The sequence below is a fragment of the Microchirus variegatus genome, assembly GCF_963457635.1.
Source record: "Microchirus variegatus genome assembly, chromosome: 1".
Taxonomy (NCBI): Eukaryota; Metazoa; Chordata; class Actinopteri; order Pleuronectiformes; family Soleidae; genus Microchirus; species Microchirus variegatus.
In genome coordinates this window covers 6,490,518-6,515,492 of record NC_139802.1, presented here as the reverse complement: position 1 = coordinate 6,515,492, position 24,975 = coordinate 6,490,518, and the positions used below count along the sequence as shown (strand labels likewise).

Genomic DNA, 24,975 nt, shown 5'->3' with positions numbered 1-24,975 from the left:
ACATGAACTTGAGTTCCTAAAAAGTGAGAGATTCTTCAAACCTTCCCTTCCTTCCTGTTTTCCTTCAACACCCCCCCCCCCTCCTCCTCTTCCACTCTCCCTCTAAAAGGTCACCCACATGAAGCTCATTAACTCTCTTATTCCTCTCTGGGCCTGAGAGACAACTGAGGTCATTATCTCATTAAAAACATGGAGAAAATGCAGATGATATTTCACGCAGACTTTGTCTTTGGGCACTGCAGAAGACAGTTATGTGAGTGTTCGCATTGGTCAAACAGTCGTGCAAACAGCGGTGTGAGGAGCCGAGCTGAAGGGAAACAGAAAGTTGCTCGGATGTTCCTTGTGCTGACCTGTGCTGACCCCTATACATCAACGCTCATGACATCACGGGTGACAAGAAGAATCCACGAGTAAACTGTGGAGGGAAAAGTCTGTTTGGTTCACTTATCCTTCTCTGCCAACTGCTGAAGCTGAACAGGGATCTGAGGTCACCTATGTGTGAACTACGTGTTCAGAAATGATTCATTCATCAAATCAAATAAAACACACATCACAACATCTTTATTGTTATTTTGCTGTAATCACCACAGTAGTTGTAGTTGAAACAAAAAATAGTATAAAAATAAAAGACACAAAACAATAACTATATTTACACATGATTATATACTGATATACTGTATATATTATATAACATTCCTTTTCTTTTTAGTGCAGAGGTTTCAAACTTGTAGTCGCATGTGGTCCATTAATCAATTACATGTGGCCACCATTTAAAGGGGACATATTATGCTAAATCAACTTTTTAATCATTTAAATCCTTGTATTTAATCATGGGGGTCCTATCAGTCGGTTAAGTGTGAAAAAAGATGACTCACTCATGTTTTTGTGGTCCTCCTCAGTCTAAGTACAGGAGATAAAACACGTGATGTTGACTTCCGCACTCACTGGGACGTCACAATGCGCTAAATTCCTGGAATTGTTGTCTTGCGGAGCTCCGCTTTGTCCATATAACATGTGAGAGTTCTGGCTAGGATATCCGGAAACGAGAAACGTTCTATTCTTGGCTCCACAGTGCAGCACAGAGTTCTACACAAACTTCCAGCCTCAGAGGATATATCTGTCCAGTGGATACATGTTATATATGACGGCGATGTGCCTGCTAGAGCCTGCAAATGATCACTTTTCCAAATGCTAACTGTTGTTAGCTCCCAGTAGCTTCTGTGGCTGATGTCATTTCCTGTCCCTTAAGTTTCGTTTTACTTTTTTTAATTTTTTTTTTTTTTAAAGTGGACCTAAAGAGAACAGGGCTGTTTAGGCAGGGTGATTGAACTGCTGTGGTGCTTCATCCTTATGGTATTTTGACCAAAGCATGTCACAGACATGTTCACTAGGACACCATGGAACTAGGTTAACTTGGAGAAATAGGGGATAATATGACCCCTTTAATATGTTATAATGAAAACGGCCCTTCCTTGTAAAAAAAAAAAGCAGAGGTGATATAATAACAAATATGCAGCAATATTTATTTATTTATGAATATAAAACATTTGGTTGTATTTGTCAAGTGTTATATTATTATTATTGTTGTTATTAATAATAATAATAATAATAATAATAATAATAATAATAATAATAATAATAATAATAATAATAATTATTATTATTATTATTATAATACTATTATCTGTTATTTATAGATTCATTTATCATTATGGTGAATTATACATCAGTCCATGTTAAAACGTTAAATTTTATGTCAAATTGAATATCATAATATCATTATTACAGCATCATGATGGAATATAGTGTAATATTCTTTTTTTCTCTCTCTTGACCAGACTAGACTCTCATTTGGCCTCCAGGTCATTTGAGTTTGACACCCCAGTTTTAGTGGGAGTAACAAAAATAAATAAATAAATAAACAAAATCAGACTTTTAACTAAAATAAAATAACACATGTGGTTTGAGCCACATTGTCCCAACATGTTTTTCCATTCTTCTATGTTGCCTCCTTTGTAGAGCATGAGCAGGAAGTGAGCTGATAGGCTTGTCGAAGTATGTGTGGGAGAGGTTTTAGATGGTGGCTATAAATAATTTATAATAGTTATTTATTATTGTTGGTATCATATCAAGAATTTCGTCTTCTGATGATTTTCTGAGAACAAAAAAAAAAACAGAAAACAAACAAACAAAAAAAAATACTATTTTCCGCGTGACCCCCCCTTGTGATCTCGATATTTCACGAGCACGTCGACGACACGAACAACAGTTTGATTTGTGAGGCTGTAACGCGAGTGAAGTATCTGTCAAAAAGTGCCCATGAATCCTGCAGCCTCAATAAATAAAACTGTAATATAAAAAGCTGCTTTGTTTCCAGCACACACACACACACACACACACACACACACACACACACACACACACACACACACACACACACACACACACACACACACACACACACACACACACACACACACACACACACACACACACACCCTTGTTTATTTATTTTTTTGTTGTTTTCCCCCACAGACATGAATATAATGTGATATATAACATAATGCAGTGATAATGACAGCAACAGCATGTCATAAACACCATCAATCATCCCAGCAAATACCATTCCAACAATATTAGCCCGTAGTCTGAGTGTAAGAGGTGCATGTGTAGTAAAAGGTGCAAAAAAAAAAAAAAGAGGAAGCATGATTTACACAAGAAAAAGAAAACAGATGCACATTAATGAATTTCCATGTGTTTATTTATGTATTCTGATTCAGTGAATGACAAATATTTCCAAAGCACATACACAGACAAATATGATAATGGAGTATTATTATTTGTGCTGGCTTGGCCCGCTTGTCTCGCAGATGTCTCTTGTTGTTGGAGAACAGACGGGAAACGTGGTGTCGCTCCTGCTCCCATGTTCATCACCACACACACACACGCACGCTCACACACACACACACACGCACACCCTTGTCTGCACTCGTTCAAAAACAAGCAGCAAAATTAGGTTCTGTATGAATGATAACAAGAAGAAGATAAAGATATAAATCAAGAACAAAAAAAATACTGTTTCCATATGCGGAACATGTCCATGTCTCAGCATGCAATGTTTGGATTCGTGTAAATCAAACACTGGATGATGATTTACTTTCCACGAGGGTCTTTGTTCTCTCTCTCTCTTCTTTAAAAAATAAATCGTTGTTCTTTTACACCTGTGTCCACTGAACTGTCTCCACTCAGGTAAATACATGCATAGTATCCCAAAAAAATGTTTATCAGCAGAACACGATAAATAATAGATTGGATAATAATTTACAGAAATAAGACAAACTGTGGCCTTCAAACGAACGAATCTCTATCCACAATTAATCAATTACATTTTCAAATACATTTCTAAAGTACCAACATCATAGAACACCTATTTTTTATTATATAAAATGTAATTAATCTACCTTACATTCAATGCGCATGTTTACAAATTACCATCAGTGAAAATATAGGATAATTACGCAGTTACATTAATGTTTAAGGGACACATTAACTATTTTAGACAAATATATTATAACTAATATATTTATAAATAGAGGAGGCCAGACAAAGAATTTGTCCACGTGGAATGTGACAGAGAGAAAGGTATGAGAGTGAATGGGATTTCTGCTGAATGCCAACACCCACTCACCTCAGCAAACAATTCATCCTATGGAAGAAAAAAAAAAGCAGCTCCGTTCATTTCTAAACCCCTAACCAAGTCCGTTTCTCTCTTGATTCTTTTCTCAGGATAGTCCTTTTAGCAAAACGAAAAAGAAAACACCCACAAAGTGTCTTTTCAGCTGGATTACTGATTTATTATCGAGCGAGTGCGCAAAAACCTTCGTGCGTAATGGCCGTGCGTCTTATTCGCGCTAAGAGAAAATCCCCACATTTCTGAGTGGAACACTTCTCGATACAAGCCAAGCCAGAGAGTGTCTGTCCTCTTCCTGGCCATATATGATCTAAAGGAGTGTTAGGTGGTTTAAATGTGTTCTCAGGGCAGGGAGCTGTCAGACCTTTTGGCGAGAAAGATTGATCACACACAGGCTACCGGGGCTCTTTGTTTAGAGCCCGAGCAATAAACAGCCTTTCCTCTGCTTCACACTACAGTGACAAATCATGTCCACCCTCCGCCGTGTTGTAACCAATAATGCAGAGGCATATATGGATGATGGCTTGGGTCAATATTATCCTGATATGTGTGGGATGAAACTGGATGTGTAGCCGGGAGCTATAAAACGATGACAGATGCCTGTGATGTATCCAAACAGTGCTTGCTTTCCTATATTGTATTTAAGCACAAGTAATGCATATAGGCTATTATATGGACTTAAATGCTAAATGTGCCTCCATTAATGTAATTTATTGAGCGGCATAACAAGGGATTAAGGGCCAAAATTTGATGAATGTGAAATCTGATGAACATAAAACCTCTCTCTCTCGCTCTCGGTTGTGTTGGGGGAGGGGTGGTGGTGGTGGTGGAGGACATGTTGCTGCGTGGATGTCTGTCTGTCTGTCTGTCTGTCTGTCTGGCGCAGCTTTGCTTTTCCTCTCTCTCTCTCTCTCCGAGCAAACCAATTGAACAAAGTCTGAAGATTAACGCCTTGGCACTGACAACGACTGCGGGCGTCGCGGTTTTTACGAGACACAAATGTGACTGACGCAGTGATTTGTGGAGTGCCACGCTGGGGGGAATGAATGCGCCCGCGCGCACGAGAGAGTTTCCGAGGACGCGCAAAAGCATTGACTCCCTCGGTGAAATGTCTTGGTGGGTGGGGTGTGTGGGTGTGTGTGTGGGGGAGAGGGGGGGGGGGGGCGGTTGCAGAAGTGAACAAACTGACCAAAAAAAAAAAAAGTGTAAATAAAGCAGCCACTGCCCCCAGAATGAGGCGTTACCTCTCTGAGTTCTCGATCAATCACAGGGGACAGTGGCTTCTTTTGATAAAAAAAAAAAACCCAAATTGTCATTGGGCAGATGCAATCATGTGACAAGCAGCACGGTCTAATTCCAACCATGTCCCCATGAAAGCAATAGTTTATGGCACAGAGGTCTCCATGCGACTATATCCAGTTAAGCATAGTTTATGAAAACAAACTGCTTGCTTTTATTATTATTTATTTATTTTTTATTTTTTAAATACATTAGTAATATTTTTTTTTTGCTCCTGTGACATCAGCGGGACAAGACGGAGGAGGATGAATTACGAATTCGGGCGAGAGAGTGGTTTTATCAACAGCCAGCCGTCGCTCGCTGAGTGCCTGACATCTCTCACTAACCCTGTCGGTGATGCATTTCAGAGTTCATCAATCAAGAGCTCGACGCTTTCACGCTCGACACTGATTCCTCCTCCCTTTGAGCAGACCATCCCCGGCCTGAGCGGGGGCATCCACCCACGACACAGCCGCTCCAAGCAGCAGCAGCAGCAGCAGCAGCAGGCGGTGAGAGGCTGCAGCCCGCTGCACACCGCGTCTCTACCCGCGGAGTATCCGTGGATGAAGGAGAAGAAAAGCATCAAGAGGAGTCAGAATACTACTACTGCTGCTACTGCTACTGCTGCTACTTCTGCTGCTGCTGCTACACCTTCTTCATCTTCTTCTGCCTCTCTGGCGACCGACTCCTCTCCACTCTACTTCTCACCCCAAGGCAAGACATGATGATTAATAACCTCCATGTTTAAAAAAAAAAAAAAAGAAGAAGAAGAAGAAGAGAGGCTCTCCTTGTCTCAGCATTCTCCTGCATCCCGCAGGCCTTATTGTGCAGCGTGGGCGTCCCTTTATAAGAAGCCAGGGCAGGATTTTTTGATTTAAGCATGCTTAATCTCATCAAGTAACGCACTGGCTTGTGATGCAATGTAAGAGTGTTAATGCTTGACAGTAATGGAGAGTGATAGATTATTCTTACACGGGCCAGCAGCTGGCATGTTCATTAATCTTCACCCTGCGTCCTGTCCTGTCCACGCAGACCCATCATATTCTGTCTGGGGCCCATAAATCTTCCCAGTCCCGGTGGATGCTTGCTCTGCTCTGCCTGCTTTACACCTCCTACAGTGTGTTTTCCAACCGTGTTGCTGTTTTATTTTCGATCACCAAGATAATCTTTGCTTTATTATTTGTTATTTTTCTAAGGTTCTCCAGAGGTACCAGAGGGAGCTGGAGGAGCATCCAGGAGGCTGAGGACTGCCTACACCAACACGCAGCTCCTGGAGCTGGAGAAGGAGTTTCATTTCAACAAATACCTGTGCAGACCGAGGCGAGTCGAAATCGCGGCTCTGCTGGATTTAACGGAGAAGCAGGTGAAAGTGTGGTTCCAGAACAGGAGGATGAAGCACAAGAGGCAGACGCACTGCAAGGAGAACCGCGACAGTGAGGGCAAATACGCGTGCGAGGACGACGGCCCGGAGGAGGACGAGCTGGAGCTGGAGCAGGCGGTGGAGGACATGGACGGGACACTGCTCCTGGAGGACAGGGACAGATATTTCCACCAGAATACCTTGACTGCACAACAGTGTCACAACGGGAACAATGGTGAGGACCAAAGCCCGTCAGTTAGGCCTTTGAGCAGCGATGAGAAAAATCTGAAACATTTTCCAAGCCCGACACCCACTGTTCCCATCTGTGTGTCCACAATAGGCCCGGACAATGACAGTTATTCCCCGGGCCTGGACGCCTCTTTGCAGGATTTCCACGTTTTCTCGTCCTCCTCCTCTTTCTCACCGAGTTTGTCAGATTCAACACAAAGTCCTCCGCCTTTACCGAGCGAGACGTTTGACCTCTTCTCTGAAACACTCACCACCATTGACTTTCAAAACCTGAGTTACTGAAATAATTATTATATATATTTTTAGCTTTTTTTATCGTGTGTTGTTTTGTCAGTGTACTCAATTAATCAGGGGGGAAATATTTAATAGATCTCACAAGGTAAGTTTAAAAAACATAAACTATTTTGCCAACACGCGGGCTGTTTCGAGGGAGGACATTTAAACATTTATTTTTATACGGATGTCAGCTATAAGCAGACTATTTTCCTTGAAATAAAATGTCACATTGAGAGGAATCAGATGGTATATTGTTTTATTTCTCAACGTCTCAAATTCTGCTGATTTTATATAAAAAATAACCGTTTTAAAAGAATAATAAAAAAAGTCAAAAAATTCGACATTTACGAAAAAAAAGTTCCTTAAACTTATATTTCAAACTTTCCTCAGTGAAACAAATTGTCCAACAAAATATGCAGGAATATTACAGGCTAAATTAAATTTAATTGCACTCGGACATTGGGTAAAAAAAAAAAAAAGGATGGATCGTCTGTGGAAACCACGGCCCAGAAAAAGAGAGAATGTGCTGTGATCGTTGACTGCTGGGAGTCCCAGGCCAAAAGCTATGACTTTTCTTGGCTCTCAAATTAAATTTTATTGCCTATAAAACTCACAGCACTGAGGGTGCTTGTTTATAGCCTGCTCCACAATGTAAGGCAAACTCTGAATTAACAATCGCGCCTCCGCCAAGAAAGTCTTCATTAAGATTTTTTTTCTTTTTTTTTTTTAGTTTAATTCAAAACAGCATTTTTCTCTCTCCCCTAAATCGGTATAAATTATACTTAAATTGGGTTTTCTGTGCGGGAGCACAAATACACAAATAAACCAGGGACAGATTCCAGTTAAATAGCAGAATGGTTTTATTCTGTTTACTGACAATGAATTAAATGCAAATTAGAGTAAATCTGTAGATATAAATATGAAAACACATCCATGTCATATATTTACTGCTGAACATATTCATCACAGCTGATCCTTTGCCACTCAACAGTTTTGTTGTGATACTGTGTGTTGTTGTTGTTTTCTTTTTTTGTTCATTAATAATTACACTGCAGTGATCGATGATTCTGAGCAGATTCTGCCACCCTGTGTGTGTGTGTGTGTGTGTGTGTGTGTGTGTGTGTGTGTGTGTGTGTGTGTGTGTGTGTGTGTGTGTGTGTGTGTTCACTCCTTGTGCTGTGGTTGAGCTCAGAGCCTCATGGCGATGATTAAAAGGGGGTGAACATGCCATGCTTACTGAGATGTGGTTTTAAGTGATGGATATAATTGTGCGCCAATTGCAAATTGCAAGGACTGAGCACTGACTGATTCTAGGGAATCAAAGCATGCAGACTGACTGGGTTTGATTTGATGCTGCAGCTGTTTTAATATTGTTAGACCACACAACATCTCAATGACTGTTATTCTTAAAAAAACAGTAGTTCACAATGTATTTGTCCACAGTCTCCAGTTTACAAAAAAAATGAACCAGGCATCAGCTGCATCGTATTTTCCACTCTCTCTATCTCTTCAGCTTCTTAAAAGTACAATGTTTAACTGCAGACTGATAAGGACCAGGATGAAAGGGGAAGCAACTTAACATTCAAAAGAAAGACCTGTGAGTGTGATAAGTGCCAGTATGAGGAAGTTTCACGGGTAACCAGATACAACCCTGTGCCAGTAGACTCCTCCTCTTCCTACACACACACACACACACACACACATAGGGGTCAAAGGCCAAGCTGGCTCTCTTCTCCCTCCAAACTGGGAGGAACTAGTGCCAGGTCAGAAGGGGGTCAGGTTGTGAATGACCACAGAGGGTTTTGAGAATTTACTGGCTGCCTGGAATGACTCTCACAGGAAGTGACGTCACCGAAGAACTAAATCACGAGTAACAATGTATTTCTGAGGCGAGACATGAGGAGGAAGTGATAACACGAAAAACATTTTAACACCAAAGATATTTATTGCAGCATGCGTGAGTGAGCGCTTTATTTTTCTCTTTGAGAGCGAAGCGACTGTATCTGGACGTCATTGTCTTCCCGGGACTTAAACTGAAATGAAAACAGTGTTTGAAGTGTGTGTGTGTGTGTGTGTGTCAGTGTCAGCTCTGACACACATTGTTCACCACCTGCAGCTAAAGGCTGCTGCCTCCTCACACACACTCTGCCCCTCCAGAGCTGTTCTGACATTTCTTGTCTGATTTCTCCACAACAAGAGGCTTCACAGTTCAAAGGCTCGCTCTTTTAACCAGGATTGGGTGATACTTGCGTGTCAAAAGATAACTTATGAATGGCTGACACAGCTGTGGCCTAGTGGTTAGGGCTTCGAGCTCGAGACCGGAAGGTAGCCGGTTCAATCCCCGACCAGTCCGCAGCTGAAGTGCTGTTGAGCAAGGGTTACATGTTCTACACCTCGCTGTGTGTGTTCACTAACTCACTGCAGAATTGAATTTCCCCTTGCGGGACTTAAAGGGTTCTTAATCTTAATCTAATCTAATCTAATTATACACTATGACAACAGGCTCCTCTCCTTGGACACAACAGGAGCCTCAGAAGACACAACTTTTGTTACTCTTAAGAACTTGGTGCATCAGATTTGGCGAATATTTTGAGTTTGACATTGATGATGCAAGTATTATTAAAAAAAGAAAGAAAAAAAAAGTGTACAATAGAGGAAGCACAGACTCTGTAAAACACTTGGACTAAAATACCTGGCAAAGGAACCACCAGACCAGTTTAATGTAATTGCCTTTTCATCTATTAATAATCCCTGTTTAGATTTACAGTGTTGACATATTCATAAACTCAAAGTGCTTACATCACTGTGGAAAAAAATCACACACACACACACACACACACACACACACACACTCCAAATGTGTTCAGTGAGTCAGTCACAGAGAGCAGGACCTGCCAGAGAAACATTATTATCTGAGATCAATCACAAATGTGATCATCACATTATCCTCTGACTTTACGAGTCTGTAAAGAGCCGGTGCTCCATTAAAGCATCAGAGGCCTGTCAACACACACACACACACACACACACACACACACACACACACACACACACACACACACACACACACACACACACACACACACACACACACACACACACACACACACACACACACACACACACACACACACACACACACACACACTGATGTAACACAGTTTTCACCCTGTCGTTTCACCACATTTCTATAATCGTGCATTTCTCAAAACAATTAGTACAAACTGCAACACATAATGGACGACCTGCAAATGCACATTTGACTCTCACAAGTGAATATATTGCATTTAGGAGGGCTAATTTCTGCTTTTATCGGCATAAATTAAAAATTAAAGTATGATTGTATACGTGTATAATTGCTTTAAAATAAAATGTTTGGTTTTAGAGGGTTTAGAATTAGCTTTATACGTGTTATTTAAGGAAATAACCTCGCTTTTAGAGAGGATGTTGCATTATCATTGCACCATCAGCCTGAAGAAGAATAACATGTTTTGTGGAATGAGGAGACCACCATAGTTCTCTGATGTACCTGGTAAAGGTAAGGATGAGTGAAAGAGTCTCTGGAACTGGTGATACATGTCCATTATTATTAAAACTCCTCTCAGCGGTTTAGGAGTCTGATGGCAGTGGGACAGTGGGTTCTGGAGTTTCTACATTTCACTCTTGTGTATTTCCGTCCTGAGGGCACATCAGGTTCCAGTTTGCGAACACGACGAGCTGTGTTCTCCGTCAAACTATATGGCCTTTTACGATTTTTGATAACAATGACAATGTATGAGCTGCAGCAGTACAGTGTTACTAATTACTGTGTGAGAGTGAACAACAGGATCCATGTAGTATACATCTGACTCTTTCCTGTTCTGCCACATCATCATCTCTCTCTCCTCATTTTCCCCTTTCACCACAGTTGGCCGACACAGACGGCTACACACACCTCTGAGTCTGGTCCTGCCGGAGATCTTGTCCTTTTTCTTCCTTCTATGCTGACACTAAGTACTTGCTCTCTGTGTGAACTGTTGGTTTGTCTTTCTCTCTCTCTCGCACAAATTTGGAACCCTCTCCCATCAGCCTGCCTTACAGCAGTTCAAACAAGCCTTAAATGTGTAATGTGCTGACTAACCAATGCTTTCCAGATGGGCTGCCTATTTGGAGAGGGCTATTATAATTATACTAATATATAATTGTTACAACGTAAAAACCTACCGTGATAGAAAGACAGAAAGAATAGAAAGAACGAAAGAAAGAAAGAAAGAAAGAAAGAAAGAAAGAAAGAAAGAAAGAAAGAAAGAAAGAAAGAAAGAAAGAAAGAAAGAAAGAAAGAAAGAAAGAAAGAAAGAGGCTCATTCACAAAAGGTATAATACATTTTTTTCAAAGAAAGTGCAGATGAATTATAGCTCATGACAGCTGCTTCAACCATCTTGCCTGTGAATGTTCCTTATAAAGTACTTTAAAGGGATACTTCCAATACTGTATGTAAGTATCAAAAGCCATTTTCTGATATAAAATTTACTTAATTTACTTAAGCTTTAGAATTAAAAGTATTAAACAAAGTGAGGAGTTAGGATCGAGCCATGGTAGCTCAGTGGTAGGGTGAATTGTCTTGCAACTGGAAGGTTTTGTCTTCAATTCCTGGCTCTGCTAGTCTATATGTGTCCTTGAGCAAGACACTTAAAGGTGCATCATGTAATAAATCTAAAGCAACTGGCAATAAAATCCTCCTAATATGTCACAAAGACACAGAGAGGAATAATATTCATATAAGATACTGAACTCACCAACAACAACAGTACAGCCACATATACAGCCAATATTTGCAATAAAAAAAACGTTTTTTGCAGACTGCAAATCATGTTTATTATGTTTTGAAATCATGTTTTGGCATGTGGCGCCACCTACCACCGTCTATCAATCATTGCAGTCAGTAGAGTCTCAGCTGCCGAGCAACCACGGGTTGCCAGTTACGTCAGGAAAACGAAACCTAAAAGACCTCGGTTTTTGAATTTGAATGTAGTAACCGTTTTTGGCCACATTCTTACATATGACACCTTTAAGTTTTAGAAATCAAAGTAAAAGTATTTTAAAAAATTAGGAGTTATGATCTAGCCATGGTAGCTCAGTGGTAGGGTGAATTGTCTCGCGTGGAAGGTTTTGGGTTCAATTCCTAGCTCTGCTAGTCTATATCTGTCCTTGAGCAAAACACTTAACCCAATGTTGAAGCATGTGAATAGGTATGGGTATTTTATTTGGTAGTAACAAAGATAGTTCGAGGAAATGGAGTGGACTAAAAGTAAAAGTAGCTAGAAATACAAATGACAAAGTAAACTAGAGATACGTGAATTCTGTACTTAAGTACAGTAACAGAGTATTTGTACTTGATTAAATTACTGCATGTGATGATGACTCACATTGAATTAAAATGTTTTTTGGGGGGGAAAAACAGTATAATATATTTTAATCAATGTGACATAAGTAACTGATAACATGTCACATTTGTTATTTGTTATTTGTTATTTTATTTGATGATGTGAATAATTTCAACTCTGTACATAATATAGATAAATATAATATTATAACAATAGTATAAGTAAAATAAATGTGTAAATAAATGCACACAGAAGAACAAACATGAGTGAGACTGTTGTTGGTCACTGATTAAACAGAGTGAACTTCCTCGTCTCTGCGTCCACCGACACTTCCGTGTCATATAAAGTCAGCCCTTGTGTGTCGGCCCGTCCATCGCTGCCTGCACCAACAGTGACAACAATGCGAGCTATTCCCGAGGAGCTGACGACGCTGATTTCAGGTAAACACGTCAGGAAAAACGCGGTTTTATTCGCGTGTGTTTTGTGAGCGTTTTCTCCCTGTTCTTTATAAAGTTTCACTCGCGGGAGGTAATTTTAACCCGAGACCGTTGTGTGAAAAGAGGAAGCACTAAGTCAATATGGATGACTGTTTGTCAGATGCACCGTGTGGTCCTCTGTCATTTCAACTAAACCCACACCAAACTTTCTCTAGTTGCTGGTGTCACAGGCTGAGACAAACTGCTCCAATGTGGAGATTTTACATGATGCACTGAAGGAGAAGTGTTAAAAATGTGGGTTCCCATCAATAATAAGTCCAATAGTCTATAAAAACTCAGTGAATTTTCAAAAACTTCAACACAAACTAACAGTAAATGACTTTAGTCTCTTACAAAACTCATTTCCCCACAGAGCGAACACATTGCTTATGTCTTTCACTGCATCAAATAAATGTTGATGTGATGAATTCACAACCCTACTAAAAGTGTTCATTCACTCATACACACCGGCACTCCCTTCTTAGTGAGCCTGGCGCGGTGGAAACGGCCGATCTACTTGATTTTCATGCACAAAACCACAATTTAGGTCGACGTGGAATGGTCTGAGAAGGAGAAACTACAGCCAGTGAGCAGCAGTTTCCTGTCTTGATGTTAGAGGAGAATGGTAAGACTGGTTAAAAATGAAAACAAAGACAGCCGTAACTCCAATAAGCACTGGTTACAACCAAGATCATCTCTGAAAAGCACATAATATGTAACCTTGAAGCAGCAAAAGACCACACTGATATGCTGTCAGGTGTTCTGTGTACCTAATAAAGTGGCCAGCAAGTGTTTAGACTTCAGTGTGTTTTCCCACTGTCTTGTTTTGATAAAGTGTGGTTTAGTTTCTCCTGAAATACTCTAGCATTTAAAATACTACATGTGTAAGTAACTCAAATGTTGCCTGATTTAAAGCAGGACTCTGTAATTTCACCCACAAGAAACGCAACAAAAGATAAATCAGCACACAGATAATTATTGAAGTTTTCTTCCGATAACTGGCTGATTTAAACAGGCTGTTGCAGAGATTCGGGGATTATACAATTTGAGTGAGACTAAAGGAATTGTGTTCAGCATTTAGCAGTTTGGACTCCTGCAACATGATCAGTAGCCAAATTTTGTATTAATTAATGTTTTACCTTGTTTTTTTTGTTTGTTTTTTTAGATTTAGAATATTTCCTCAATGATGGACTGAAAGCAGAAAATTTAAGCAAGAAGGCAAAAGAGAAGAGGGAGACTTTCATCAGACGGATCAAAGATGTCAAATTGAGGTTTGTTATTTATTTATTTCATTTTTTTTTTTAAATAATCTTACTTTTCAGTGTCTTGTTGCTGTTGTGTTAACATCCTCTCACTGTCTCTCCCAACAGTTTTCCTCATGAATTTAAGGACAAATGTGAGTCGTATTCTTTGTTTGTTATCTGTCACACCGCTGGTTCTCAGCTTGGTGATCTGGACTCGTGTGAGGCCACAGCATGATTCTAGAAATGACAAAGTGAACAAATTTAGTTTAATGTTTATTTTTAGGACATTAATAATTAAAGGTCCCATATTATATTATTTTTCTCCAAGTTAACCTAGTTCCCTGGTGTCCTACTGAACATGTCTGTGACATGCTTTGGTCAAAATACCATAAGGATGAAGCACCACAGCAGTTCAATCACTCTGCCAAAACAGCCCTGTTCAGAACGCTCTGTTTAGTAGTATCTCTTTCGGTCCACCTTAAAAAAAAAAAAGTAAAACGGAACTTAAGGGACAGGAAATTACATCAGCCACAGATGCTACTGGGAGCTAACATCAGTTAGCATTTGGAAAAGTGATCATTTGCAGGCTCTAGCAGGCACATTGCCGTCATATGTAACATGTATCCACTGGACAGATAAATCCTCTGAGGCTGGAAGTTTGTGTAGAACTCTGTGCTGCACTGTGGAGCCAAGAATAGAACTTTTCGCGAACTTCCGGTTTTCGGATACTGTTGCCCTCGCCAGAACTCTCTCGTGTTTTATGGACAAAGCAGAGCTCCGCGACACAACAATTCCAGGAATTGTGACGTCCCAGTGAGTGCGGAAGTCAACATTGCATGTTTTATCTCCTGTACTTAGACTGAGGAGGACCACAAAAACATGAGTGAGTCATCTTTTTCCACACTTTGGTGATTGGTAGGGCCTCCAGAGTCCCAAATATATGTATTAAAATGATTAAAAATTTGATTTTGCATAATATGGGACCTTTTAAGTTTCCACTTCATTTTCACAATTTGACTTTTTCACAAAGAGCATGGAAAAATTTGGTCTGTAAATGTGCATTGCGGGGTATCTGCAGGGTCTTAAAAAGTCTAATCTGAAATTAAGGCCTTTTTAAAAAGTCTTAAATTCACTTTTGCCTACCTTAAATAAAACAAATTGATGAACGTTACTTGATGTTTGGTATTCTCGCTACTTCCTGTCATCTTGGTCTTCTGATGCGATGTCCTGTGTCCCGCTGACTCTTTTTCATTGGCTATTGGCAACATGTGTTTGCAGTTTGGTCAGTAACCAGTACACACTACCTGATTGTATCCAGAGTTGGCTCAAAAAATTAAAACATATTTGATTTGACTGAGACTGAGGTCAGGTTGGGTCTGTTACCCTCACACACTTAACAGATTTCTGTGCCAAACAGCCATGCCGACTGTCCTCAACTAGCTGACTGGTGCAGACTCTGCCCAACTGGCAAATATTCTTCTTGTACACATGTGTAAAACTCAAGGCCCGGGGGCCAGATGTGGCCCGCCATGGCATTTTATGTGGCCCACGAGTGATTAATTGGTCTTAAATATCTGTGTTAACATAGGTCTATGCTGCTTTAAGGCGTGCGTTGACCATAAACTACATTTCCTGCCACTAGATCGCATTGTATATGCATCATGTGCCGAGTGAAATTGAGATTGAGACTGTGATTGCAGCAAAAGCCACAACCAGAAATGATGTGGCAGTGAAAGCTCGCTTTATTGTGGCTTAAGAAATCGCCCGTGCTTCAAAGTCTTTTGCGTTTTTGAAGCAGTGCATGCTGAAGGTGTGTGAGCAGGTCTGCCCTGACAAGATACAGACTTTTAAAACTGTTTGTCATGAAACACCATCATGGACCGGGTTACATCTATAATGCATCATATTTGTAACTTGAATAAGTAATAAATACAGAAAGTTATTTAGCAATACGTTATGGAGTAGTATCATATTTGGTTACATTTATTCTGTATGACAGTTATCTGGCCATTTGAGGGTAACCATTATGCTGATGTGGCCCTCAGTGAAAATTAGTTTGACACCCCTGTTCTCTCATGTCCCCAGTTTAAGAGGACGCTGCAGCTTGGGACATTGGGAATAAAAGCATTAAAGTCGCACAAAGAGACACAAAGTGGACGGCAAACGCCCGAAATCAGTCATTGTTGTTCCACATCAGGAGCATCGAAGTCCTGCCCTATTCTGCTAAGTCCTTCTGTTAGCGACCACATGCACAGCCAAGGCACTAGCTGTGCAGTTTTTCCTGAAGAAAATGTGCCGACAAATATGAGTTCAAAGCATAATTTATTTGAGGTGATTCTATAACGCGACTCTGTGTAGTTATGTTAATTGATGAATGACATTTACTTGGACATGAAATGGGTCGTAAATTGTGTGGAAGGTATTAAATATATCGCCCTCCCCAAAAATTGGAAAAATTTAAATTGGAAATGGAAACCTGCAGATGCCCTGTGTGTGGGATTTAGTGACATCTATTGGTGAAATTGCACGTTGCAACTGAATATTCCTTACCTTACCCTTCACTACCAAGCATCTAGAATCTACGGTAGCCTTGAAGTATCATTAAAACTCAAAAAGTGTTTAATTTATCCATTTAAAAAAGTGGTCTTACCATACAATCAGGTGATTGTGCACTCCAATAAATACATTAGTATAATATTTATTACACACTGTACCTTTAACAAACAGCATGGGAACCACTGTTTAGCATAATTTCCACACAGCTTCTTGTGTTTCCTTTAGCAGGTGGCGACGAATCGTCGGAGGAGGACGTTGACAGCAACAACGACAGAGAGTCGCTGCAGTCCGAGCGCACGGACAAAGACGATGACGCTTGTGAAGGTATGCGAGCCTCTGGCGCTAAGCAGACGTCCAAAATTGGCGTGCTAAATACTAACAAGCTGTGGGTTAAAGTGTTGGAAATTGTGTCTTGGCATGAAAATACGCAAATCTTTGCATCTACGCCCCAGAGAAAGTGACTTTGAGTGGCACAATGAAGGAGACATTCCAACTGTAACTTGGCAACATACTTGAGGAGCAATTTGGAGGCACTGCTGCTACTCCCACCACCTCTCTCACCCCCCCCCCCCTCCCCCCACCCGCTTTGACAGCTAGAGCATGCTTTATTGCTCTCTGCCACAGTCTGGGGGCTGAAAATTATTGCCATGGGTTTAAGTTTGAGGAAAAACATTCCTCAATATACAGTAGTTTTTAACCCTGTGTGCTCCATCATGGTAATCTATGCACAGTTTCGTGTTGACTCTCTTTGGTCTAAACACAGTATCAGGGAAGTCCTTGTGAAAATGGTGATTAGAGTCCGGAGTTTATGGGCTGGAAGCAGCTGCCAGTTTTATGGCTGCTCTTTCACACAAAAGCAACTTTGACACAGCAGTTGAACATTTGCATTGAAGTTGCATGCTGCATGAGGAATCTGCTGTTTGACCTCAAACGGGAAGCAAAAACATTGCTTGCCGGAGCCTCCGTGGCCTATAGTGTTCATCTTTTAATTTCAACATCCATCAGCTACAACACGTGATAGCGAAGTCAGCCAGAAACCCATCTGCTCATGTCGTTGTTGTTTTTCAAATTTTTAAAAATAGCCCTGCAGTAAAGATATGGGGTTCAGGGTGAACGCATGATTTCACGTTACCTTTCGCTTTTTTTTTTCCAGGTTCCCAGCAGTCTCCACCTGTGGCAGCTCAGGACTTGACGTCTGTTTTCAAAGGTTACCTGGAGAAGCGCAGAAAAGGTGTGTGTGTGTGTGTGTGTGTGTGAACACTGTATCTCAGCCGCACAAAAACACTGAAATATTTTGTTGATGGAGAGACATCAACAACAACCGGAAGTCTGCAAAGTCCGCAAAAAGTTCTATTCTTGGCTCCACAGTGCAGCACAGAGTTCTACACAAACTTCCAGCCTCAGAGGATTTATCTGTCCAGTGGATACATGTTATATATGAAGGCAATGTGCCTGCTGGAGCCTGCAAATGATCGCTTTTCCAAAATGCTAACTGCAGTTAGCTCCCAGGTCCACATTTACTGTTATTTGCTGTGCTTTGACAAAGAAGGCCTTATCTATGTGAAGATCAGTGTCACCATTATGTATACGTCTAATTTTTTGGCCTTGTTTCATCATGCAATATGCATACAAATTAAACTATTAAATAACAAACCTCTTTCCATTAAAATATTGTTGTTTTTCCCTCCACAGATCACAGCTTTTTTGGCACAGAGTGGCAGAAAAGATGGTGTGCTCTCAGCCATCATACCTTCTACTATTACGGCAGTGAGAAAGGTACTTCTTCTCTTTTTACACCCGTCAGCCCAGTTTTCCTGTTACCTATGAATCACGTACTGTTTTTGGAGTCGCTGGAGTGTTGTTTCTGAGCCCAATAATAATGTTTTGATCGTGGCTGAACAGACAAGCAGCAGAAGGGCGAGTTCAGCATTGACGGCTACGCTGTCAAAATGAACAGCACCTTACGCAAAGACTCAAAGAAAGACTGCTGCTTCGAGATTTTGGCTCCAGACAAGCGCATCTATCAGGTACGCTCATCCTGATGCTATCTACGAGTACAAATGTACCTCCTAAATAGAAAAAACAAAGGTGAACTTGAGAAGTGCCACGTTTAAAAACTTGACTAACCACAGGTGTGTTTGTGTACTTCTTGAAATCTATTTATTTTCAAACCTATTCATTCATTTGACACTGCCGCCTTTGCAAAGGCTCAACCCGCCGCGCATATTTAAAAAAAAAAAAAAAAAATCCAACTGAGTGTTTCTAACGTTCGGAACATTTTACTATGCATAAATGCAGTATTATTTGTTTATGTTAATTAATATATGTAGAACTGCCTGTTGCACTGACTGCGGTTTTCATTTCTCTCGTCTGTCGTCGCAGTTTTGTGCGTCATCGGTGAAAGAGGCGGAGGAATGGGTGAAACAGATAGACTTTGTTTTGAAAGGTTCGAACTAAAGATATATTACGACACGCACACACACAGCAATTTCTATTTCTTCAAGATTGTTACAGAAATGAATCGGTAATTGTGTGCGAGTCAAAGTCAAACGCATGATTATCCTTTTAATGTTTGTAGATATGACCGGCATCATCCCAGAAGAAGACGACGAGGATCAGGAAGTGTACGATGATGTCGGTCCAATAGAACCATTTGACGATGACATCTATGAAGAGCTCCCAGGTCTAATTTCACCGCTTTACTTTCAATTTTCTTTTTTCTTAAATATATACATGGAGAGATGGATCAAAAATGTTATTAATCCCACAGGAAAATTTAGCAGCAGTTAAGTAAATAACATTTTCTGCAATTTCTTGGTTTTAAGTCCACAAATGAAATGAAGAATTAAATAATTTACTTGTAACACATTTATCTGTCTTGTGTCTGTAGAGGACGACCTGCCCACTCCAGCAATGCCTCCTCCAAAGTTGGAGCCGTCGAGCAAACCTGCTCCTCCTCCTGCAGGTACACACACACACACACACACACACACACACACACACACACACACACACACACACACACACACACACACACACACACACACACACACATAGACACATAGACACAGACACAGGGGTCAAAGGCCAAACAGGTTTGCACAGCTATCCTTTAAAGGACTCAAAGTGACATCCATTCTTTTAGACGGCCGAACCAAAGCCTTATCCCCAACCTTAAACCACAACTAACAGCTAATCTCTAACCCCTAACTTTAAACTAACCATAATCCAAATCTCAGTCCTAAACTAAACTCAGAAATTGGTCTCCATGAGAACTACTGGTCCTGACGAGGTCAGAGTTTGTGTCAGAACATCTCCGAAAGAGGAAATGCACACATAAAAACACAGTAGGGAAGTTCCTGTGAACATGTGCAACTGAGAGTTGGCACAATACTGGAAATAACTAACTAAATTAGATGACTCCCTTTTACAGTAATTCACGTTTTAGATATTTCTCAACACAAACATACTTAGTTTCACACTTTCTGACCTGTTTAAGTAAACTTTCTTCTTGTTAATCATTAATCTTATTACATATATAACATTTCCATCTACTTTTTTCTTCTTCTGCCTATTTGAAAATCTGCTCCAATATTTAACACTAAATACTACATTTTGAATGGTGCATTTATATACAGTATACTGGTGCATTATATTGACCTGAATTATCTTACCTTGTTTACACTTTATTATTCAGGTTTACTCGCTCTTACTCATCTGTTCTCGCTTAGAATTGTATTTATTTGTTTATTGTATTTATTTTATTGCTTTTGCCTCTGGTGTTTCCTTTTGCAAACTGGTGAAATGACATTTCCTCCGCTCCTTTTTTGTGCGATCTTTATTTTTAATGATCTGTATGTGTGAAGGAATATGTTTGTTATGTGTGTGTGTGTGTGTTTGGTGTGGGGCGGGGGGATGTCGTTTTGTTTTTATTGTGAAGTGCCTTGTGTTACATTTTATGTCTACAAAAAAAACAGCACAAATAAAGTTTGATTGATTTTTGACAGTGGGTGTGTTGGTTTTCAGCAGAGGCAAGGATTAGTCAGTTGTGCGATTTGGAACTGTGAACACATCCACTCTATTCGCATTTTTATGTGATGCCTTCGAAGTACTCCTCTCTGCATCTGCTTCAGGCTCTCTACTGCCTCCTGTTGGTTCTGCCCCTCACTTACAACCACTTTGATTCACACACAAAAAACATGTCTTCTTCCACCTGTGTCCAGTTGATAAGAGCACCGACTACCAGAAATACTACCAAGGCTTATGGAACTGCACCGGTGACCATCCTGACGAGCTGACCTTCAGACGTGGAGATGCCATCTACATCCTCAGCAAGGTACATTTAGGAGGAGATCAGAAAAGCCTTAGTTTGTCCTCAGATGGGCATTATAAGTCCTGGATTAGCACAAACAGAAGTTTAAGAGGAGGTTTGCAGTCTGAGTGACGCTGCTTGTCCCTGAAGTGTGGGTTATTTCCAGACGAGCCTCAGAGGAACCGACTGTTCACATCCTTTACTGGCAGAGCCTGTAACCCTCCACCTGGAGGTGAACAGCTGATGCTAAGAGACAGACTGGGCTAGGCTCTCTCTCTCTCTCTCTCTCTGGTACTGTGATGGGGATTAGTTGTGTCACAAAGGAAGCTGTTTTAGTGTTGTTGGCGGAAACCGGCCTTAGCTGGCACACAGCGCCATTCCATCACTTCCATCTGGACTGTTTCAGCGTGCTGTCGCTGCTGCGATGCCAGGCAGGGAACAGCCCACACACACACACACACACACGCACACACCTCAGACGTCTCTCTCACCTCGCCAAGTATTGGAATGTGTGTTCCCAGTTAAACTCAGACTGAGTCCACCACTCTATTCAGAGCAGGTGAGGACGTGTAGTGGACGCACACTTTCCAAGGCTTGTTGACAAGGTGTGTGTGTGTGTGTGTGTGTGTGTGTGTGTGTGCCAGGTGTGGAGATTCTGGGGGTTGGGTGGGTGCGTGTGGTTCTTTACCTTTATTATGTAACCCAACAGGAGCACATCTGTGCTCATGAGAGGTTTGTTTGCGATAAGTTTAACAAGCTTGTTTTTGAACATCGCAAAGCAAATGAGTCGAGGAACTATACGCACTTATACAAACTTGTGGTGTTATTTATTAATAATAATTAATCAATTTCTTTGAAATGTGTGAAATATGCAGTTTCTATAGATTTCCTGCCTGGTTTGGTGTCAATGGAGCATGTAGTCATCTGATATTACTGATGTCAACAGACCAGAGCCATTTTCAAATTCAAGTCTGCCATCTAGTGGCGCAAAGATGTTGTGACCGATTGGCTTCAGGACTATTATTTTTATTTTTTTCTAAAATCATCAGATTGATGGATAGATGGATGTACTTTATTAATCCCAAAACTGCAACATGTTTTCAACCACTTAACAAATTATGAACATATAGAAAAAAAGTGAGAAAGTATACAAGATATACAGAAAGAAACAAAGTTTCTTACACCAAACACCACTATGTATGTATTTAGTGCAACTGCAATTTGTGTAAAGTAATTTATGATTGGGAGAACTATTCAAAATGTCTTCAAGTCACACAAAAGAACTAGATTGTAACTACAAGTTATTTTATTTTTCTGGTTAATTGATGATGTATCTAGTTCGAGGTGACATTTCTTTTTAAACATTACACTATCCAAACAGTGGGGTGTCGTGTTTTCAGAAGCAGGAACAAGCATTTTTGTTTGATAACCGACCCGAGACAACTAATGGATTTTCGTAGTTGTTAACTTTGGGTTGATTAACTAATTGATTAATTGATTTAGCACTAAGATAAAGGAAGAAATGCACAAAGCAGACAGATCCGTCAATGCTCATTGGTCAAATGCCTGTTTATTACTCCTCCTCCATGTGTGGAGAAGGACCAAGAATCAAGTTGCTCTTTCACTCAGACTGGAAGTGCCATTAGCTGAAACCTTGGTGTTGGGGGTTGTGGCCTGCTGCAGGGGCAATGACCATAAAACGTGTCTGGACTGCAGCAGCCAGCTGCAACTAAAGTGGACAGCCAGCCTCCCCCCCTCTCTGCCTCCCACCCCAGTTCTCCTTTCCCTGGCTTCACTGTGTCCCTCCCCCCATTCCACAGCCCAGAAATAGCTGTAGTGTTACAGCTGCGAGACCCCCCAGTCAGGACCTGGGTGTTGATTATATAGGGTCTAACTGGGGAGAGAGAGTGTGTTGCCTAGATATGCTGCAGCGCTCCACTCCCACTCCCACTCCCACCATCTCCCACCCGCCTGCCCAAGGTGCAAGTCACTGCCCATAAAACTAATGGAGAAATTTAACATCTCACTTTGCAAACGTGGCCCGATGGCTTGATAATGGGTGAGGGGTTAATGTCGCTGCTGTTGCTTTTTGTGTCTGCAGAGCTCATCAGCTTCTCTCTCTTTCTGCAAGGTGTGTTTGTGAAATCCAACCTTCAGCAAATCTTTATTTGGGGCGGAAATCGTAAAATTACAGCGCGGCGGTATCGGGCCAGCTTAGTGTACGGCGTCGTTAGGGCTTTTTCACGGCTCTGTGGATGCGTTCTCGCGTTTGTTCCCCAGTCTCAGTCGAGCATGACTTATTTGTCAGCCTGAACTACACAATGAAGTGTCGCTGTTTTTCAAAGACTGGCTGCAGGAAGTCATAATGTGCACACACACACACACACACACACACACACACACACACACACACACACACACCTCATGTCAGTCTGCTGTATTATCCCCCAGGGTCTAGTGATGGAGTGACATTTTCATCATGCAACACATAAATGAAATGGATGTGACGCTTCCTGTTTGTTTGGTGGGATGTTTAATTTGTTGTTAATAATATTAGATGAACTAATAACTTTATTATTGTAAATAATGTCATCTGTGTCTGTGTGGCACAGATGGTAAATCGAGTACATTTTTTTTTTTTTTTCTTATCTGACAATAACCCATAACAAATGTCACTTTTCAACATTGCTATTGTTCTCGTTATCTTCCTACGTCCAACACTACCATCCAACTCTCATGGGAATAACGGGACATGTGGTGCTTCCTTGTTCCTGGGTTCTGCTTTGGATGTGTAACATTGTGCAGGCTCCTTTTCCTTAATCCATGTCGGAGCATGATCTTCGGACTTGATTCATGCCCCGGGAAGACTTTGATGAGAGTTCAGGCTCTTGGCCAAAGAGAAGGAGAGGGGGGGGTCGTCTTTACCCTCTTGTCTCAGATCTCTCAGACTCCCTGTGTCCTCCTCACATCTCAGCATGGCGACAGCCATTTGGAGCTATCACTTGTCACGTTCTGACACGTTTATGTGCGACGGGCTACGTCCACGCTGAAGGTTTTTTGTGTCGCGTGGAGGTAAATGTTCTCGGTCTCAGAAGCGACGCCAGAGGCAGCGCAGGGGAATGGGAAATGCAAAGGATGATGGGATGTTTCGGGTGTGAGGGAGTGGGAGTGAAAGGAGGAATGGTTTATGTGCGTATGGAGGCTTCCCATTAGTCTGACAATCCAGACAAAGGAAAAGCACAAACATTCTTCCTCTGGAGAAGATGGGATAAACCAATGCGTTGGAAAATGACCAAAGCAATTTATTTTACAGATGAATGATTAATTGATTAATTGTTGAAGCTCCAATTATAACATTCCTTTCTTGTATGATAACTGAACAGTAGAACCTCTATTGTCTGAAGCATCCTACATTATGTGTCTACCCATGTCTTTATATCCAGGAGTACCAGAGCTTTGGCTGGTGGGTTGGAGAGAAGAATGGAAATATAGGAATTGTCCCCAAAGACTACCTGATGGAGCTGTATGCTTTATAAACACACCTTATGTAAGTTGTATTTTTTTCACTGTATTATAGAAAACAATACTTTTCTTTTAATTATCTTTGTTTTAACTGGTTTTCTGTTATTTCTAGGAGTATTCCCTCCTATAACCACGGGAACAGTTTTCACATCACTGAAGTACAGAACATCTGTTTACTTTGCACTGCTTATTTTTTTTTTGTATTTATTTCCCATACATAATACTCTACCCCCCCCACCAACACCTTTTCATGCTTTGCTTTTGGCAAATGTGATATTTGCAAATGGCAAAATCAATAAAGGCTCAATTATAATGGATCTGTTGCATCAGTGCTTTTTCATCATCGTCATCATCATCATCGTCATCATCATCATTATTATTATTTAACGTGATACTTGAGCCACAAGGTGGCAATAGAGTATCTTTAGAGGTCATACATTACCTCAGTAACACAGATGTTTTTTGCCAGTTTCACCTTGAGGCTGAAATTTTCACACAGACACAGAAATGTTTTAAAACATGATTTTTCTGGAGGAAAATGATGCTTAGATATTAACAAACTAAATAAATGATTAAACGGTAATGTCCCAGCCTTTCTGAACCACAATATTTGCCTTCTGTAATGATCGACCGTTAACATCAGGCCA

General features: G+C 40.8%; 2 protein-coding genes across 2 annotated transcripts; both read left to right on the top strand.

Moving 5' to 3' along the window:
* Positions 1-5,235: 5,235 nt before the first annotated feature.
* On the top strand, positions 5,236-6,860 carry hoxa2b (homeobox A2b; the record flags this gene model as incomplete). Its single annotated transcript, XM_083886109.1, has 2 exons — positions 5,236-5,683; positions 6,166-6,860. 2 exons carry the CDS (start codon positions 5,236-5,238, stop codon positions 6,858-6,860), a joined length of 1,143 nt encoding a protein of 380 aa, XP_083742235.1.
* A 5,720-nt stretch (positions 6,861-12,580) lies between these two features.
* On the top strand, positions 12,581-24,562 carry skap2 (src kinase associated phosphoprotein 2). Its single transcript, XM_083893576.1, has 13 exons — positions 12,581-12,658; positions 13,860-13,965; positions 14,065-14,090; positions 16,720-16,818; positions 17,648-17,725; positions 18,187-18,270; positions 18,397-18,521; positions 18,877-18,940; positions 19,073-19,177; positions 19,385-19,459; positions 20,718-20,830; positions 24,250-24,353; positions 24,441-24,562. The coding sequence occupies exons 1-12, from the start codon at positions 12,619-12,621 to the stop codon at positions 24,340-24,342; spliced, it is 1,008 nt and encodes a 335-aa protein (XP_083749702.1). The 5' UTR covers positions 12,581-12,618; the 3' UTR covers positions 24,343-24,353; positions 24,441-24,562.
* Positions 24,563-24,975: the final 413 nt, after the last annotated feature.